The sequence below is a fragment of the Telmatherina bonti genome (assembly GCF_933228915.1).
Source record: "Telmatherina bonti genome assembly, chromosome: 21".
NCBI lineage: Eukaryota > Metazoa > Chordata > Actinopteri > Atheriniformes > Telmatherinidae > Telmatherina > Telmatherina bonti.
Window position 1 is genome coordinate 20,278,689 of NC_136630.1, and position 19,038 is coordinate 20,297,726.

Below are 19,038 nucleotides of genomic sequence, written 5' to 3' on the forward strand. Positions count from 1 at the left end.
ATGTTTGCGATTCATTCCAGTAACAATGAGGTCATTCTCAGTGTATTAAACAATAGAGACGTGCCTCTCAGACCAGTTGTACTGCCAATGGGTGATCAGTTTTAAAACAGGGAAAGTTCATTGTCGTTATATTACAGGAAGGGTGTGCAGTTTTTCAAATTTGTTGCACACTCAAATTGCAAACTCAGTTACTATTGCAATAAATAAAAAGTCAAATATATTGAGTTAGTATCTTAAAGGCTTAATACTAAATCACAGTGTGGGATAATTAAATCTGAAATGCAAGATGAGAAGGTATAATTGAGTCAGGATTTAGAAATACAAGGCCTAATTTTTTTAGATTTTAACTTTTATAGAAAGTCTCTCATCCTTCAGTCCTCAGGGGCCACAGTCCTGGTTTTATGTTCCCCTCTTCCAGTACAACTTAGTCATACAAAGTGGGTTTCCTTAACAGCGTGTCCTTAAGTTCTGCACAAACCTGCTAATTTTAACCAGGTGAAGTTAAAGCAAGGAAACATCTAAGACCTGCAGGACAGAGCGGGAGAACACTGAATCAAAGCCCTCTCTTTTATTCGTTCTAACGTATGTAAAAGAAAGAAAGGAAAAAGTCATAGCATCACTTGACAGCAGTGAGATTCTGTTCACTATTAAAGCATCTTTACTCTGAAACATCGCAGTGTTTCTTTCAGTCAGAAATCCAGATTTCTCAGTTGAATAAACTTGTGTAGTAGAAACATGTTTCAGCTCACCTGCAGCAGAGGTTGAGATTCAACGTCTAAATGTGCAGAAAGACTTCAGATCAGGGACATTGATAATAAATTTATTCATTCATTCATTGACAGGTAAAATAAAACAAAATAAAAGAGAACTTTGCAGACACTTCCGGTGTTCCCACTTGTCTAAAAACACGTAATTGCAGCTACTTGAATGACTATTTCCATTGTAGTCTTTCTTTGGGATATGCTAAAAAAATTTAAAATACTGAACAACCAAAACATGAAAAATTGAAAGATCTCAATTATTCACAAAATTTCAAGTGCCACCAGTGTTACATAATGTTTAAGTATATATTTTTTACAACTCTTTTATTGTTAAAGGTTATGGCTTACACCATGCTCTCCATTCCCAAATTAAATACAGGACAGGACGTAAACATAAAGAAAGCACAGAAAGCAGCCAATGCCAAACAGCAACAAACAAACAAAAGAAAATCATTGTACTGATCACATAAATGATTTTCGTAAAAAGCTCACAGTGGCGTCATTAAGCTTCACTTGGTACTACAGGCCAGATTACATGATACAAGTGAGGGTGGAGGAGAAGAGGCCCATCACATCACATCCTGTTCTCTAACTTTCTTCCATTGTGCCCTTGCAGTGCTGCACAATGTGTCCTCAGCACAACTCCCTTCCTGAACTCGGGGCCATGTGCTCTGCTCTGCCTTCATGTTTCTTCATGCAGCAGGACAGCAGCTGGTGTGACCGGGATCTTTCCTGAAAAGCACCAGTAAGACACAAGCTCACATGGGAAGCAACAGAAAGGAAGGAAGCTGCTTTCCTTTAGTCCTCTCACAAAGGTGTCGTCATGCCTGCATCACCAATAGGAAGGCAGATACGTGACACCTAATCCATCACTAAGATGAATATCTAAACCTAATTTAGAGCAATGCAGTATATACTGTAAAAGGTATGTATTAACTGGAATACAAGCAAACCACTTTAATGATATGAAACATCTAGAACTAAGCAGAAATAAAAACCAAGGACGCCTCTTATCTGTTCCACAGTACTGAAGAGAGATTATAGCCTCTGGTGGAGCTCATTTACCTTTCTTTCAAAATTTGTAGAATTATTTTTTTCAGGGGTATTTTAAAAGCACAATAAAAACACACGATAGCTGCTCGCAACAAAATAAATAGATAAGATCATAGGGGCTATACAAATATGTATTATTAGTACATATCGCTCACACCTCAGTGTTAAATGTGAGAGCATTAAAAGAAGGTCTAGATTTGAGGAAGCAGTTAACTTATCATTACAACTGAAGTGACCATTTAATGTAAAACGTGCAGCAAGAGTTATAATAGCAAGCAGCCACAGTTATTTCACAGTTATTCACAGGATTATCCTGCATACTATCCCTTTCATCACTCTTACACAACTTCACTGATAATGAACAAAACTCAGTTTGAGCCAAATCCCAATTCATCCCGACTTCCTCTGCATTATTGGCTGTTTACCGATGGATAACCATCCCATCTTGCGATTTAATGTCTTTAACATCCTCATAAACTCTAAACAGTCTGGACAGTACAATTATAAAATATCACCCACATAGACACTTGGCTACTTGAAGCTGTAGAAATGCTGTCTTATGATAAAAACATAGTGTTGACACAATGTTAAAAGGCACAACATATAGAAATACAATTAATTTACTCTTGAGTTTTAATTCAGGTAAAAGTCAGTCATTCATTCATTCATCATCCTAACCGCTTAGTCCGATTAAGGGTTGCGTGGAAGCTGGAGCCTATCCCAGCAGTCATCGGGCGAAACGCAGGGTACACCCTGGACAGCTCACCAGTCCATCGCAGGGCCAGGTAAAAGTCAGTTTGCACTAAATGTTTCTTTTCTTTGTCTGTTCTTAGTGGAACTTGAGGTTACAGATTTTAGGGGAAGCCACCTGGTCCAGCCTTCTCCATCAACCTTTCAGGATATTGGTTGAAATGGATAGTCTTTGTGCCTTGGCTTCCAACATCAGCACCGAATAACATTACAGTTATTCTAATATGAAAAGAATCCTTTCAAAATGATGTTGTTTCCATGTCTACTTTTTAAGGCATTTAAAAACAAGACAGTGGCTAAATTAAACAATTAAAGAAAAATTGGAAATAGGTTTAAAACAAAAAAAAACAAAAAACAAAAAAAAACACCCCAAAACAAAACCAGTCTTAATCTGCTATTTTTAATTTAAAAAAAACAAACAAAAACAAACAAAAAAAACAAAAAAACATGTAAAACTGAACTCAGCCAACATTAAACTCACTGCAGGACTGTTGTATAACTGGGCTATTTTATGCGTTTTGTGGTCGTATTTTTAATAATGAATTTTTAGTGTTGCTTTGTGCACTCGCGTGTTCGTGGCGCAGGTGGGGGGGGGGGGGGGGGGGGGGGGGGGGGGGGTAGCAGGGGCGGGGCTTGATGACGCCGCCCTGCTTTACTGTGAACGCAGGCGGAGCAGCTGAGGATGGAGCGCAGACACAGAGAAGCGGCCGTGTTAAATCTCGCTGTGAGATGAAACCTCTGCTCACGAGAAGCAACCTTTAACGCTCACTGAGCGGCTTCCTACCCCCTACCCTCCCTGTGTTTCTACTAATCTCACCGCCGAGATCCTCTCGCGCCAGTCCACTTCTGCCCGTGAACGCACCACCGGCTTCGTTTGTGTTGGATGGAGACAAGATCCTGTTAAAAATCCAGTCAGAGAAATCCATTTCCCACGAGGATTCACAGCTTCTGATGAACTGCCAAGTCGCCCCTGCAGTCGACATGGATGAAGACAATCACGGTAAGGCTGTTTCTTTCTTTGCTCACGTTGGAATGGATATGGATGGATGTGTATGAGTCAGGTCACACGGATGCGCGAGGACATGAGGTGGTCTTGTGGTTTTAATGGCATAGCCGGAAAAAAACAACCAGATTGGTTGTCATTGAACTGGATTAAAGAAAACTGACATTTAAAGCAGCATTGCTGGGAGATCCAAGGGAGAGCCTGTTGGTGGCTCTCCATCCTCGGAGGTGAGAGCCCGCTCCTGCGCTGGCACATGTGAAAACCCAACGAGGACATGCACAAACATAACAAGCTACAGAGAGGGGAAAAAATCCACGTAGTCTTCATCTGTTTGATGTCTTGTATGACTTTGAAGTGTCTTACTATCTTGTGGCGCCATTTGAAGCCTGCAAACTGGGGGAAATTGATAAGATATCTGACCGACAGTCATCCATGTAGGACAGACCTTGCAGGATCCAAAGCCACCCGACAAAACTGCAAAAACAAGGATAGAATGAAGTTATTTGGGTAATCTTTGGTAAGAAAGGAGGCTCATCCGCTCCAGAGGGTTTAAATGAACTGATACAAATTCTCAATATCCAGTATGCACGTTCCCTTTTTAAGAAAAGAAGCTGGCTTAATGTGCAAAACACAGATAAAAGCAAAATGCAATGATTTACACATTTCTTACCCCTTAAAGCTCAAACCTAGAAAAAGACTAGGCTATTTTTTAAAATAAAGTCTTTATTTGGCCCTTTAACAAAACAAAACAAAAAAAAAGTATATTCACCATTTATAACCTTAAAATTATTGTGTGGTAGATTATTGTCTAGTTTGTATTGTATAACTAAGGGGTAGAAGACAGCTATTAGACTGTGAAAATCAAGGTTTTGTGCATAAAGTGATGCAAAACGTCTCCAAAACCTTTTGCGTCAGATATGATACCGCTTTACAGAGTAAAATCAGATTTTAATAATAAATGTCAATAAAATAACTTTTTAAAATCCTAACTAAACAAACACTTTAAGTGTTAACTTAACACTTAATGAAAGATTCAGATGGCAAATCTGTCTTCCAAACTAAAGAGAAGTACCATTCTGCTTATTTGCAAATAGTTTGAAAGCACAAGCCCTTGATTATTCAGGAACGAGTTCACACTCAGATTATTTAACTGTGCAAGCTCAGTGTCATGTACAGGTTTAGGAGCCATGTATGCTACCAAGTGTTTTTTTTCTTTCAAGAAAGTCTTTGATTATTGCTCCAAGACACACTGCTTTCTATAGATATTACAGCCACAGAATATTCTTTACTGACCTGCTTACTGTCCAGACTTCATTCATTGATTCTTCAAACCGCTTGGTCCGAATAAGAGGCCTATCCCAGCAGTCTTTGGGCGAGAGGTGGGGTACACTCTGGACAGGTCGCCAGTCCATCGCAGGGCCAAAACAAAGAGACAAACAACCATTCATGCTCACTCCTAGGGACAATTTTAGATCAACCAATTAACCTAACATGCATGTCTTTGGACGGTGGGAGGAAACCACCATTTGAACCTCCCCCCAGTGACCTTCCCCCATCAAACCAGCGACCTTCTTGCTGTGAGGTTACAGTGCAAACCACTTCGCCATCGTGCAGCTCGCCCAGACTTTTCCTCTTTTAAACTTTTCACATAATGGTCTTCTCTGTCCCTTTGCAGAATGATGCAGAAAAAAATAAAAATATATGCACAACAATATATATATATATATATATATATATATATATATATATATATATATATATATATATATATATATATATATATATATATATATGTATATATATATATATATATATATATATATATATATATATATATATATATATATATATATATATACAGACATACATATATATATATATGTATATATATAAATATATATATATATATATATATATATATATATATATATATATATATATATATGTGTATATATTTTTATTTATTTATTTATTTTTTTTAATCATTTCTTCAAATAATTGCACTTGTTTTTTTTAATTCTATGATGCTTGTGGTTTATGTAATTATTGAAGAAATTAAATAAGTTTACACACATCAATGATCACACACTTTATGAATTTGCATGAAACTGATTGATTATGGATCAGTTTGCTGTTATAAGTTCCATGAGACAAATCAGTGAGCAGAATATTATGGGATAGTAATAGTCAACAATTCACTGAAGTATATTAAGGTAACGCACTTTGTCGGGTTAAGAGACTGAAGTAGCTGATGCTTCATATGGAGATTAAGTGTGATACAGTGACACTCTGTTTACACCTGCTGTAAATGTTGGCCATGGCGTGGGTATTATATAGTGTTGTGCTTTGACAGTGTGAATTGATGTAAAAGCAGAATTTCCACCCTCATGGCTGCATGTAACCCAGATTACTGCACACAGGCTGCCTGCAGCTCTGAATCAGTTATGTTATTATAGTATGGTAGTACACACATGCAGTATGTTTCTGAGCTGATAATCCAAACTGTCTTGTGGGCTGAAGTCTGTAAAGCCAATGTAGTGTAAACAAACAGCCATAGCCTGATAACAGTCTGTCCGTTAAATTCAGAGATTAGCAGAGTTGAGGGGGGGGGGGGGGGGGGGGGGGTTACTCTTCTGAACTTTTATACAAATATGATTGGAAGAGGAGTGTTTTAGTGGAGGAAGAAGGGGAATGGGTGTTGAAGCGGGGGTAGGATAGTTCTTAAACTTAGCTGTTCACTGTCCCCTTATGGTGTCTTCCACCATTTCTTTTAGTGACACCAAGACACAGTCAATACTTGAATTTCTCTAACTGTGGAACAGTCAACTTTGCACAAGCAATATCACATGTGCTACAAGCAAACAGCTCATATAAGGTCAGTCACAGAGATAACAGTCGTTTAATCCTGTGACAGGAAGTCAGAGAGCACAAAGTCACTTTGTCTGCTCAGCCAGTGTGTAACATAACTTACCGTAAATGTTAAAACAATTGAAGGGCTCTCTGTTGCTTATTCACACTCACTGTCTTTCACACATCACTTAACATTGTTCACATGCACACTTTGATAATGCTGGTATCACAACACAAGCACTTGGTGCTAATTCTGTCTCTGTCAAACACTTCTAGCAGCTAAAATCCAACCTGAATTAAGAGAAGTTTGTCAAGGCAGAAAGTGTTAGCAGAAAGCTGAGGTGCCACTTATAAAGAGTCAGAGGTTTTATATTTATTTAATTTGGTTGTGCAGAAAAATATGTGCAGAGTTTAAAAAAAAAAAGAATTGGGTAGACATCTTCTCTTCAAGGTGTGTTGGCTCAAGTTAGTCCACAAAAAATCTGTAGATACATTATAGACATTAAAAAAAAGAAAACATTCCTTTGGTCTGAGAAATTCTTTTCAACCCTCATATGCTTTCTTGGCATGCATGTTATGTTCTCACGCTGGTACGTTCGGCACGCGGGCACAACATATGCTCAAAGTTGCAACTTAAACTTGCTCTGCAGCGGTGAACCAGTCTGAAAAACAACAGAGGAAAGAGCCAACAGATGCTGCCGTATTCCATGGGATTAGCAGTATGTAAACAGCTAATGCTCCCAAAGCCACCTTACAGGATACTCAGGCAGTATTACAAGGATCTTCAACTGGACCCAAACTGACTGATGAAGAGATAAGTGTCTGAACCCAGTGATCTTTAGATTGCAGATGTGCTGTACGACTGCGATACGTACTTTATACAGATGGATCCAGTGAATGTATATGATGTGAGTGGAGTTACACGGTTAAACATTGTTTCAGAAATAATCTGCTTAATTTGCCTGAAACATCATCATGTGTGTGTCAGATGCAGAATTTAATGGTATAGCAGTTGATAGGATCATATAAAATCCACAAAGCCTGTAACTGGTTATCCATGTTGACTAAATTGCTGATAAATCAGATTATTTTGCTTTTATTCAGGGAAAGGGTCAGGTGAAAGGAGTGTGATGAAACTTACATGCTTATTTGCATGTTAAGTCCCTTATTGGCGTGAATTGGTCTTGACATGATAATTTGTCACAAAATAATAAGTATTTTGCTTGTGACATGTTCCCAAACTCCATTTCTAATTGCGCTTTACTCAACAGTAACAATTTTCCTGTGTCTGGTCTAACTTTTTGCTTTTTTTTCTTTTGTCTTGCATTAAGCAAACAACTCACTGTTTCCTGTTTTCACTGACACACATTTTCCATATCCCGGTGAATGTTTGTGATATTTGTTTGTCAGGTGCAAAAACATGTTTCGTTTGTGAAATATAGTTTGAAAAGAGACCTAAAAAAGATCAGCAGTCATTTCCAAAATACAAGGTCCTTAAACTCTCCTCCTTAAAAACTCTGGCATAAAAGTGATGAAGGTAGATGTAAGAATACTGAGCCACCAGAGAAGTAGGTATTTCCCTCAGGAACGGCTCTTTTTACGCATTCTCACCATTGAAGGCTGACTGTAGCACAGGTGGTGAAATGGGTTATCTGCTAATTGCAAGGTTGGCAGTTCGATCGTAGACCCTCCTTTTTGTGAGATAATGAATCCTAACTTGTTCCCAAATGAGTTGAGCTCCATGCTTGTCAGCTCAGCTGTCAGTTGTTTTGCAAAAGACAAACACACTGTAGAACTTAGGGGTCTTGCAGAATCTTGCTAATAAAATAAATGCATTTGGATGCATTTATGAATGTGCAGTTATTCCTAAAGCTCAGCCAGACGAGCCAGATCATTTCTTAGCTACGCTTACATACAAACTGAATGCAACTATAAACTGTACCTCTGTGGGTTGTTTGTGGGACTCAGCTGCAGCGCGGGATTCATTAGTACTTGTTTACTGGACTCACTAATCAGAGCCGGCGCTTCCCTGCTCCGCTTGCATGCCACAGAGCAGACAGGGTCTGGCTTCAAAATGAAATCAGCAACAGGGTTGAAAATGTTTTTATTGCTCGTGTCTATTTTTAGCATCATTGTATAGCTGGATGGAGAAGTGGAAAGTATGCAGAAGCTGACATTGGCTTGCAAGCGGTGCTCGGTATGCCTGGATGGAAGCCATGGATTGTAACAGCTTGACTTCCTGTATCCTCTTTGATCCCTTCATCAAGGATTAAAATGAGGCCGAGTTTAGCGTTCAAGGCATTAAGTAAAAAGGAATTCATCTTTAAAAAAGAAAATGAAAAAATCGAACTCCAGTACAACTTAAATGGAGATGTCTGTACTTACTATGCTACGTGCTGCATGTATGTGGTTTCACAATTTGCAAGATGCTTTTTGGCGAGAGCTTGTTCTGACGATTTTTCCTGTTTAAGTGTCAATCAGCACTCTTCACTATCTGACCGTGGGAAAAGTTGAATGAGGAAGGACTTCCCTTCAATTCTCTTGCTTTCTTTGGACTGAACATTGGAGAAATAACAAGTCATATCTGACTGCCGCATTACTGTTTTGTCTTTTAAGACCTGCTAATGGTGCACACATGCCAGCTTGTGCAGAATCATCAACGCACAGCCTTCCTTTTTAATTCATTTCCTCTTGGAACTCTTCCTCTCAATGTTATCTTCTTAAACTGTGCAATTATTTCATATCATATTCAGTGAATCAGGCATGAAACCTAAGACAAGATGGCTTTGGGGAAACCTGAATCAACACACTGTACGTGATTTCTTGGTGTGTAGCACTTCAGTTCTGAAGGAGATTAGTTGGTTGAAAGGGAAAGTTGGTGTAATTAGGGTATGGAGTTTGCTGTGGCTTTAGGGTAAATGTGTGGGAGGACATCAGGCTGTCTCTTGGGACTTGCTGTCGCTGCATACACTGTGGGAGGCTGGCCAGCTTAAAATAAATGGTTGGTGGAGAATGGCTGATAGAGGGCAAACAGAGCTCAGACTCTTTTTCCCTCTAGGCTTATTTCAGATAGAATCTGGTCATGAAGAGTCTGCATCTGGGCTTAAATTTTTACTCTATTAGTAATTTAATATTTTACTAATTAGTAGAACTTTTGCATGCAGCAGTCTGGATAACTGGAGGCCAGTGAAACTGGAAGTGCCAGTAGTGCAAGTATGAATAAATAGCTTCTTCCCTTCTCTCTCTTCTTGTGTTCTGGAGCCTCTCATTTCACACTATGAGTTCAAAACTTTCTCAATTTTCAATCCTGACTTAGAACAATCCCAAGATTGTTTTCACTGTTTCTCATGTCTGCAGCATTGTGACCTCTAAAAAAATGTGTCTGTTTTTAACGAACAAGACGTCATTGGGATATTGTGCTCATGCGGATGTTAGTTTCAGCCATATGAAGGTTTTTCATTTATTCATTCATTCATTCATTCATTATCTATACCGATTGGTCTAATTAAGGGTGGTGGGAAAGCTGGAGCCTATCCCAGCAATCATCAGGCGAGAAGCAGGGCATACCCTGGACAGGTTGCCAGTCCATCAAAGAGCGAGAGACAAACAACCATTTACACTTACATTCATTCTTAGGGAGAATCTTAATGAACATAAAATTGTGGGAGGAAAGCAGAGTATCTGGAGAGAACCCATACATACACGAGAAGAACATGCAAACTCCAAACAGAAAGGCCACTGTTCAAACCTGCTTCCTTGCTTGAACCAGCGACCTTCTTGCTGTGAGGCCGCAGCGCTAACCACTACACTGCCCACATTTGTTTTGTTCATTTATGTATTTTCATTTAAATGATAGTGATTTGCAAAAATTTTTTACACCCTTCAGCTGACATGTACACACTGCCTGGCCAAAAAGGAAGTCGTCACCAAAGAAAAAATGAAGTCACACGAATATTTTGTGGGATGACTTTTAGCTTATTATAGCTGCACTGTGGCATTGTTTCAATAAGCTTCTGCAATGTCGCAAGATTTATTTCCATCCAGTGTTGCAAAAAAATTTCACCAAGATGTTGATGATGGGAGAGTCCAACCACTGCACAAAGCCTTCTCCTGGACATCCTAAAGATTCGCAATGGGGCTCAGGTCTGAACTCTGTGGCAGCCAGTCCATGTATGAAGACAATGTCTCACGCTCTCTAAATGCAACTGTCACAATTTGAGTCCCATGAATCCTGGCATTGACAATTTTGGAATATGACCATGCATATTCTATTGTTGATTAAAATCCACCTCCTTAGAAAATACGATTTTAAAATATCGTTTTATAAGAGTTGGGGGGACATTTTTCGCAAATATTTTATTACAACTGAGTTAATACCCGCTAACTGTTTAATGCTTCCAGCTAAGATTACGTAACTGATGGTGCTTCTCAAAGTCAAGCATATTTATTTGTTAGAGTGGGACCATTCAATTCACACCCCTCTTACCTGTAAGCCTGTACCCAACAAGAACAACATTTTCTCTCCATTGCAGCAAAAAAGGTCATGTCTTTTTTTCATTCAGCCTTGGTTTGGGAGTTCTCACAGCTTATTCTTGACATATTGTCGGGGAAAAACATTTTCTTTGTTCGGTATCCAACAACTATTCTACAATTGGTCAGAAAATTAAAATGGCCATTGCCAAAAAGCCAAAAGCAGAGTTGTGAAAAGCTGAACAAAGTTGAATGGAAAGTTTTGAGGAATAACTGGCCGAGAAGGTAAAATGCAAAAGTAAAGAACTGAAAACACAAAGGATTCACTGAAGCCTTCTTATGAAATCTCACAAAAAGACTAAGTGCTTTAAAAGGATCTTTGACATGAGGACAATCTTTCGATGAACTTTGGTGACGTGGTGTCTTAGAAAAGCAGCAGTAAGGGTCCTTCCCCAACTTTGACAAACATCTTATGTTAACCTTACAGACATGAGGGCGATTACCATTTTCTAACATCCCACACTACTAAACTTTTCTTTGAAACTGACTGATACCAGTGCAGTAAAACCTCTTAGCTGCCTCAAACTTTTGCTTTCATGAGAAGATTACTTACATTTTACATCTCTTTTATTCACTTGAATTAAACATGAATTTCTCCTTTAGCATTAAACATTGCATTGGATAAGTTTTACTCTTCCGAATGTCCTACAACCGTCCAGGAGCCGGACGTAAATATCTGCTTTGGTTTACGCAAATATGTCTCATGTGTGTTAAAGCAGAGGCGCTAAAATGTGCTAAATTGTACCTCACTGGTTGACCCAGTAGGCAGGCTTTGTTGTTTAAAGGCTTAAGGGGTTATTTGGACTGAGCAGAAATTCATTTTGACAGCCAAGATTATGGTTTTTGTTGTGCAACATTAGAAGATTAAACATACAATATATTATACCACATATAACAGGACAAATACACAAACACACAGACGGGGGCGGGGGTATGATGTGTGGGGATTGAGCTAGGGTTCGTAACAAACTGCACTATTTATGGGCTGAGAGAGGAGACTACATATGGAGCTGATTAGAAGAGAGGCTGTGGAGTCTTCCTCACATGTTCCCATCTCCATGGCACTGGATGTGTATGTGTGTGTGTGTGTGTGTGTGTGTGTGTGTGTGTGTGTGTGTGTGTGTGTGTGTGTGTGTGTGTGTGTGTGTGTGTGGGCGGGGGAAGAAATTGTAGCTGTTTGTCAGTAAGGCAACATTTCTGTTGTTGCTTAGAACTATTACTTGGAGTTGTAAGGAGGGGAAGCCCTTTAAAGTGCGAGACGGAGTAGAGACAAAAGGCACTGTAAATGAAATGAGAAAGGGTTTGGGAAGCAACAGAGTCTGCCAGCAGAGATGCACTATGTTTAGGGAATCTACAGCTGATGTCAGTGGAGGGAGAGTGATCCGGTCCAGCTGACCATACGGGCTAGAATGGGAAGGGCTGGGAGGCGGCAGGGTTACCATATTTTTCTTGGCTCTTGCTTTACTGGAAAAGGAAAATGTCCAGCTTACCTTAACTCTCAGAAGCATGAGTTGGGTTTTAACCATTTTTATGTCCACTGGGTTTAAAATGAGCCTAAAGTCTTGTAAGGCAGATAAAGCAACATAATAATGACTTTTTAGAAGATTTTACAAGAGCATCCCAGCTCTTTGATTGAAACCTTTGAGGTTTTCATGAGTATATATGTTATTAAAAACTCTCTATCTGTCTTTATTTCTTTTGAACTGTGATTTTCAAACCATATAATTGACAATACCAAAAAAAACAAACAAACAGTGATTAATCTCTGACCCTCCTGTAGATTTAATAAAAAGTGTTGGCACCATCTTATTTCATTTTCTTAACTTCCTTCCATGTTTGAACATCTTTTTCAGCTGAATTGGAGGAGAATAGAAAGTGTTTGATCCAGTCGGTGGTTATTGAACATTTTGATATTTAGTATTATTCAACTATGATTGATTTTCAGTGAACTGAAAGTCAAGAGAGTCTAAATATTTGGACACAGTGGGTGGTTTCCAAAGCATTGCAATCAAATATTGTTCTGGTTTCATCTTGACTGTAATCAGGGTGGTCCACAGTCTGTGTTTTTGCAGGCAGACATACAACTATCACAGCAACGTCCTGAACATCTGAGCAGGCCTAAAGCCGGCAGAGAGCTCCAAGTTCAACAGAGCTGCACAACAATGAGAGGATTGAAGTCTGTGCCAGTCATCCATGTTGACCCTTTGTGGCCCTGCTGGTGTCTACATATATTTGGCGTCATTAGAGATTTAGAATTTTATTATTATCCATTGTAATATACAGATGAAAAAGTCCTCATACTGATTTAAAAATTGCCCTCTGGTTAGATATAAGTCACAATACTGGAAGCAAATATTCCTATATCAGATAAGAATAACATTCATTTTGCTTCTGTCAGTCACCTGAGCTTCACAGGAAGCAACAGCTGTGTCTTATAGGAAATCTTCTTGTGAAATATGTGTCGCCTTTCACATCGTAGGATGTACATGCTTTCCATTTCATTCATACAAATTAGGTTAAACCCTGGGAGCCTTGAACTTTGCAATAATGAAATTAAAGAAAAATAGATTGAATTCAATAATGTAATTTTAAAATTAAAGGGTTCCAGCAATGCAGAAGTAGGAATGTGGAGTTAAAGTTTAGCATGTTTATATATATATAAGTTTAGCATGTTTATTTATATTTATATATATATATATATGCTTTCAAGCTTTCTGTATTTATCTTTCAATGCTGAAATAATTCAGAGAGACAAAAATGTTGTTTGAGTTTTAGGTTCTGCTTAAAAGTGGAAAATGTTCATTGATCTGTTGTAGTGAGTTAACAAGAAGCTACTTGACCCATGCTCAGACTGTGAAAGCCCCTCATTCTGCCCACATGCCAGAAGAAACAGTGTTAACTTTAGTTATTCTCAGGCCCATCAAATCATCAGATTATGGTTACTTTGGCAGCTAGTGTAAGGACATGCAACCCATGGATTTATCAAATCAAATATTGACATAGTGATGATGCTAAGCAGATATGTGATATAAGGAGGATTTCATGTACAGACTACCTACTATACAGCAATGCTCTTGTACAAATGCACTCACAGCAGGAGGTCCCATCCAAAAACTACAGATTAACCAGAGCAATCAGTGTGAGGGCTCCACAGCTACCCAAGCCCCAGATTCTGCCTGTGAATACAGAGGCCACACAAGCTCCCCCAAATCTCTCTTCTCACGCAAAGGCTAGGACTTTTACTGATTTTTTACTAATAACACGTGCAAAATACGGGTTATGTATAATTACAGTTAAACTGATAGAGTGAACTTATTTGACTTACAGTAAAATGCAACTGCATCAGCCACATAACTTCATGTGCATGCTTGTAGAGGCCTGCGAACATGACCCTCACCCCCTGGGTCCTGACTTCTTTCACCTCACATTGGCCCCTGCTCATGCTGACATCTCAGCATTCCTGCTTAGTGGATATGCAAAGCAGATTTTTTGCTGCTTATGAATGCTGCTTTGTTTCATCCAGCATCACAGGGATGAGTGATGATGTAGGTTAGATTCACATGTTCAGTGAAAACATCTGTGTATATGTCTCACTTCCGCTGTGACAGACTCGTTTTGGGCTGAGAGAGTGGAGGGTAGGGAGAGTGTGTGGGATTAGAGCCAGCTGGCTGTCGTGTATTTGCACTCATGTGCGGGCCCAGCCACATGTCTGTGTTTCTGTCTGCATGACCCGAGCATGTCTTTGTCCACACTAAGAGGGATTGGGGACAGCAGGCTTCAGATTAGGGTCTGGATCCAGAGGAAGTTTCCCTGGCTTTCCTGCTCCTTCGCATGTGACACACTGAGCTGCCGGGCCAAGCCGGGTAAAAGGGTTATCTTTTTTTAAAGCTCATCCACTTCTAAGACATTATAGTGAGTAAAGTCGCAGGTTTAAAGCCAGTGAGTCTGGATAATGCTCCTCTCACTCACATGACTCAGTATGACTGGGACCACAGCCAGCGTTAAGCGAGCATGGGATTTTTACTCAGCTGGTATAAATGACAGTTTTAGAGCAGCCGTTGAGCTATGGCCAGATAATTAGATTCTTTTTTTTTTCTGTCTATGTTAACCAACAAATGACATGAATATTTACAGGCATGACCAAACTAAACATTGTAAAAGTTACTGGCTGAAGTAGACTGGTGGCATTTCCTGCGTTAGTTAAAACACTGTTGAAGCTTGTGGCTCCAGTGGGTGTTCAGGGACAGATGTTGGTTTTAGGTGTGAAGAGCAGGGTGGGATTCACTCTTTAAAGCAGATTTTGAGGGATTTTTTTAAAGGTGAAAATTGCTACTGCCTCTTGTTCTTTGTGGGCACATGTTAGAGTCTAAGCCCTCTGAAGTATCACTCAGAAAAGTGGATTTCTGATGCAGACTACAGCTTCTCCTGATCTGACCCATCTCAAGCCTGCTTTTTTCTTTGATTCACTCCATAATTGATTTAAGTTGATTATCATTAAAGCATGGCTGTGTTTGCTTTGAGCCAGTAGAAATGGTAACTTCTCAACTCTGTCTGTGCTTGTTGAAGACATTACCTCATTTCCTGAGTTTCACAGGGAGAAAGTGTGTTAATGATCTAACAGGGGGACAATCTCTGTTGAAGAAAACCTATCTGGTAGTTGGGACTTTTAGCCTCCTGTGTAATCAAATGTATGCTCTGAATGACCTAAAGTGGTTTCAGTGAGACCTGGATTGAAGGATAATGTTAATCCTTTGCCAGTAATGATGGTGAGTTCTTATTAAAGAGAGCATCCTCTTCTTTTCATTAGATTTGTAATGAATTAAGATTGTAATCATGCACATTGAAGCACTAGTCAGACATGTCCATTAGCTAATGCACAGCCTTGAGCTAATGGAAAACATGGGACTCTCTGCTGCTTGCACATTGTCTCTCCCTGGGGGAAAAAAGACATCTTCTATAGCCCACATCAATGATTTTGTGTTACTATTCATGACTTTTTAATGATTTCTTTCATAATAGTTAATAGCTATACATGAATTGCTTTTTAGTGCACTAAATACCCTCACCCTCCCAAAAAAAAGAAAGAAAAAAAAGAGCATTATTGCTATAGAAACTAATTTATTCTATAAATGTGAGATTCAATAAGTGTTTTAAACATGACCAAGTTACTGAGCAGCTTGAAAATACTTTTAGAGGGAAAGGAAATCTTTAAAAAGAAATGTCCTTTGGCCAAGTGTAGTACTTGGCCCTGAGCAGCGTAGACAGAAGCTTGCCGTCAGACAAGTGGAAGTTACGGAGAGGATTGTGTTGATAAAGCAGGTCAGCGAGGTTGGAGGGGGTCTGATTATGAAGGCTTTTCCGCGAGAGAGAGAGAGAGAAGTACTTTCTAATTAATCTGTTGGAGGACTGGAAGTCAGGAAAACCTCTGAAGGATGGAGGTGCAGGAGCAGGTGAGCAAGTCTGGGTAAAGTAGACTGAGACTAAAGTAATGTTTAACTGGGATGTTGGTGATGTACAGTAAACAATGCTGTTGCATCAGTAGATTGTGGATGTTAGGATGCATGGGTCAGTGTTTCATCAGCAGGAGAAGGTCGAGATGGATGGAGACAAGCTGTTTTTAAGAGTAAAAATGCCCATCTGGTGATATGGTTGCAGTGGTGTGGTGGGAAAGAGCCATCAAGCTGGATGTTGTCTCCATTAAAGTGGACGAGGAGACTGTGGTAAAATATGCTGTTTCACTGGGGGAGGATGTGTAAGACAAACAGAAGTGGACTAAGCACTTAACCCTGGGGAATGTCCTTGGACAGAAGAGCCGTTGAGAGCCGCTGTTGCTGGATTAACTGATGTCTGCAGCAAGATGTGATTTTAGCTAAGAGAGAGCATTAGCAGTGGTACTGACATTGCTTTGTTTAAGCAAAATCCAAAACTTGTTCACAAGAATTATACGTCTTTAAGAAGCTGGAACTAGAGTATATTTGGTTATCTTTGCTGTCATTTTAAGATAATGTCATTAAGAATCTCATTTCATTCTCATTTCAGGTGCACATCTTTGACTTTAGTCAGAATTCAGAATCTGAATCTGAATCAGTTTTATTGCCATTTTCAGTCCAACATTTCACAAACTAGGATTTTTTCTTGGTGCAATGGTGCAAGATGGAACATAGGCTACTTATAGAAATATAATAAATAAAAAAAACTAAGATGAGGCTATAAGAGCAATAAAATTAATCAAGCTAAAATATGAAATACTATATAAAACACAATATACATGTAATAACAAACATTGTGAGATGGTAAATAATAATGATGATGTCTAGCAGCAGGTGGGTGTGCAATGAACCACATATATTTCAGTGCAAATGGAAAATGTAACTGGTGTCCATGTAATAATCAAGCATAATGTACCCCTCAGTTTGATTTTAAAAAGTTCAAATAATATTCTGTAATTATGTAAGATTTCTTTTCTGACCATCATCTCTGCTGTTTCACCCTGCATGACGACATTGTCAGCAGGAGATTGCTTGTATTCAAGGTTTTGGTGTTTTCCGTCAATAAAGTCTTTTTCCAAATAAAAAACAAAGTGCACATTTTGGAAAATTACATCATTATATTTATTTATTTATTTAAATGAGCTAATTTCTATTTATATGCCAGCAAAACATCTCAAAAAGTTTAGAATAAGGAAATATTTACCACTGTGTAGCACGTGGCAATGTAGCAACTGTCTGTAAACATCTCGGAGGTGAGGAGATCAGTTCCAGGAGCTTTAGGAGGAGAACTTTATCTCATTCTGGCCTGATGCAAAGTTTTAGCTGCTCAACAGTTTTGGACCTTTGCTGTTGCATTTCCGGTGAAGCCATGCTGTTCTGATGGATGCAGTATGTGTTTAGCATTTTCTTGCTGAAATCTGCAAGGTCTTCCCTGACAGAGAGATCTGAGTGGCAGCACGGGATGCTGCTCCAAAAATCACATGTACTTTTCAGTATTGATGGTGCCTTCAAAGCTGTGTAAGTTGTCCATAGTTGTCTACAGGCACTAAAGCAGCCCCATATGATCAGAGATGCAGGCTTGACTAAAGATAGAAAGCTGGATGGTCTCTCTTCTCTCTAGTTTACATGACATTGCATCCATGGTTTCAAAAGGAAAAAAATCAAGCTTTGTTTGAACTGACCACACTAATGATTTCCACTTATTCTAAAATGAGCTTTGGTCAAGACCAGACAACAGCAGCATTTCTGGGTCATGATCACACATGGCTTCCTCTTTAAAAGAGGAGGGTAGCTCAGGAGGAAGATGACTGTGTTTCGAAGTGTCCCTGATCAAGACGCTGAACCCTAAAATGCCCCCCGATGTGCCCATCGGGATATATATGTACATCGCTTTGGATAAAAGCGTCTGCTAAATGACTGTAGAATAGAATATAACCTGCAATGACAGATTTTATGGTCACAAGATTTCATGGTTTGCAATCAGTGATTTCTGGATATGCAGTGATTTTTTTGGGGGGTAATCATATTTACTGTACCGAGGTCAGATTATCATCATCATTCAGTTTTGACCTTTGGTCTTGTCCTTTGCATGCATGGAAATTACTTTTGATTCTTAGAATTGTTTGAAATTGTGACACTAAACTTTTACATTGAGGGACATTTTTCTGAAATGGATTCAGAGAAGTTTGTTGCAGATTGGTGAACCTCCGAGAGGCTCTGTATCTCAGAAATGCTCCATCAAATCCCAAACACGTTACTGACCTGTTGCCAGTTCACCTTAAACGCCAAGTTCTCCTTCCGAGGAGGTGTTACTTTTCCAGCCTAGTTGCCCCTTTTGCCAACATCACTTTCATATCCATTGTTGCCATCAAATTCCAAATGAGCTAACATATTTCATAAGTGGTAAAAATGGTTCAGTTTCAATATCTGACATGTGTTTTATGATCTATTGGCAACTGAATGTTTACAAGATTTGCAAATCATTGTGCTCTGTTTTTATTAATATTTTACACAATGTTGGGGTTTTACATTGGACTATTACTTTAAGTTATTACTGAGAAAAGCAGAAGCACATCTTTACCCAACTCAACTGTTGCTGCTA

At 39.1% G+C, this 19,038-nt stretch overlaps 1 protein-coding gene across 1 annotated transcript in view; it reads left to right on the forward strand.

The window, feature by feature from the left end:
- The first annotated feature begins 3,298 nt into the window (after positions 1–3,298).
- Positions 3,299–19,038, forward strand: part of LOC306771591 (cytohesin-3-like) — a 38,361-nt gene continuing 22,621 nt past the window's right edge. The window contains exon 1 of the mRNA XM_079260815.1: positions 3,299–3,564. Coding sequence (XP_079116941.1) covers positions 3,516–3,564 — 49 coding nt within the window. The 5' untranslated portion in view covers positions 3,299–3,515. The remainder of the gene's footprint in view (positions 3,565–19,038) is intronic.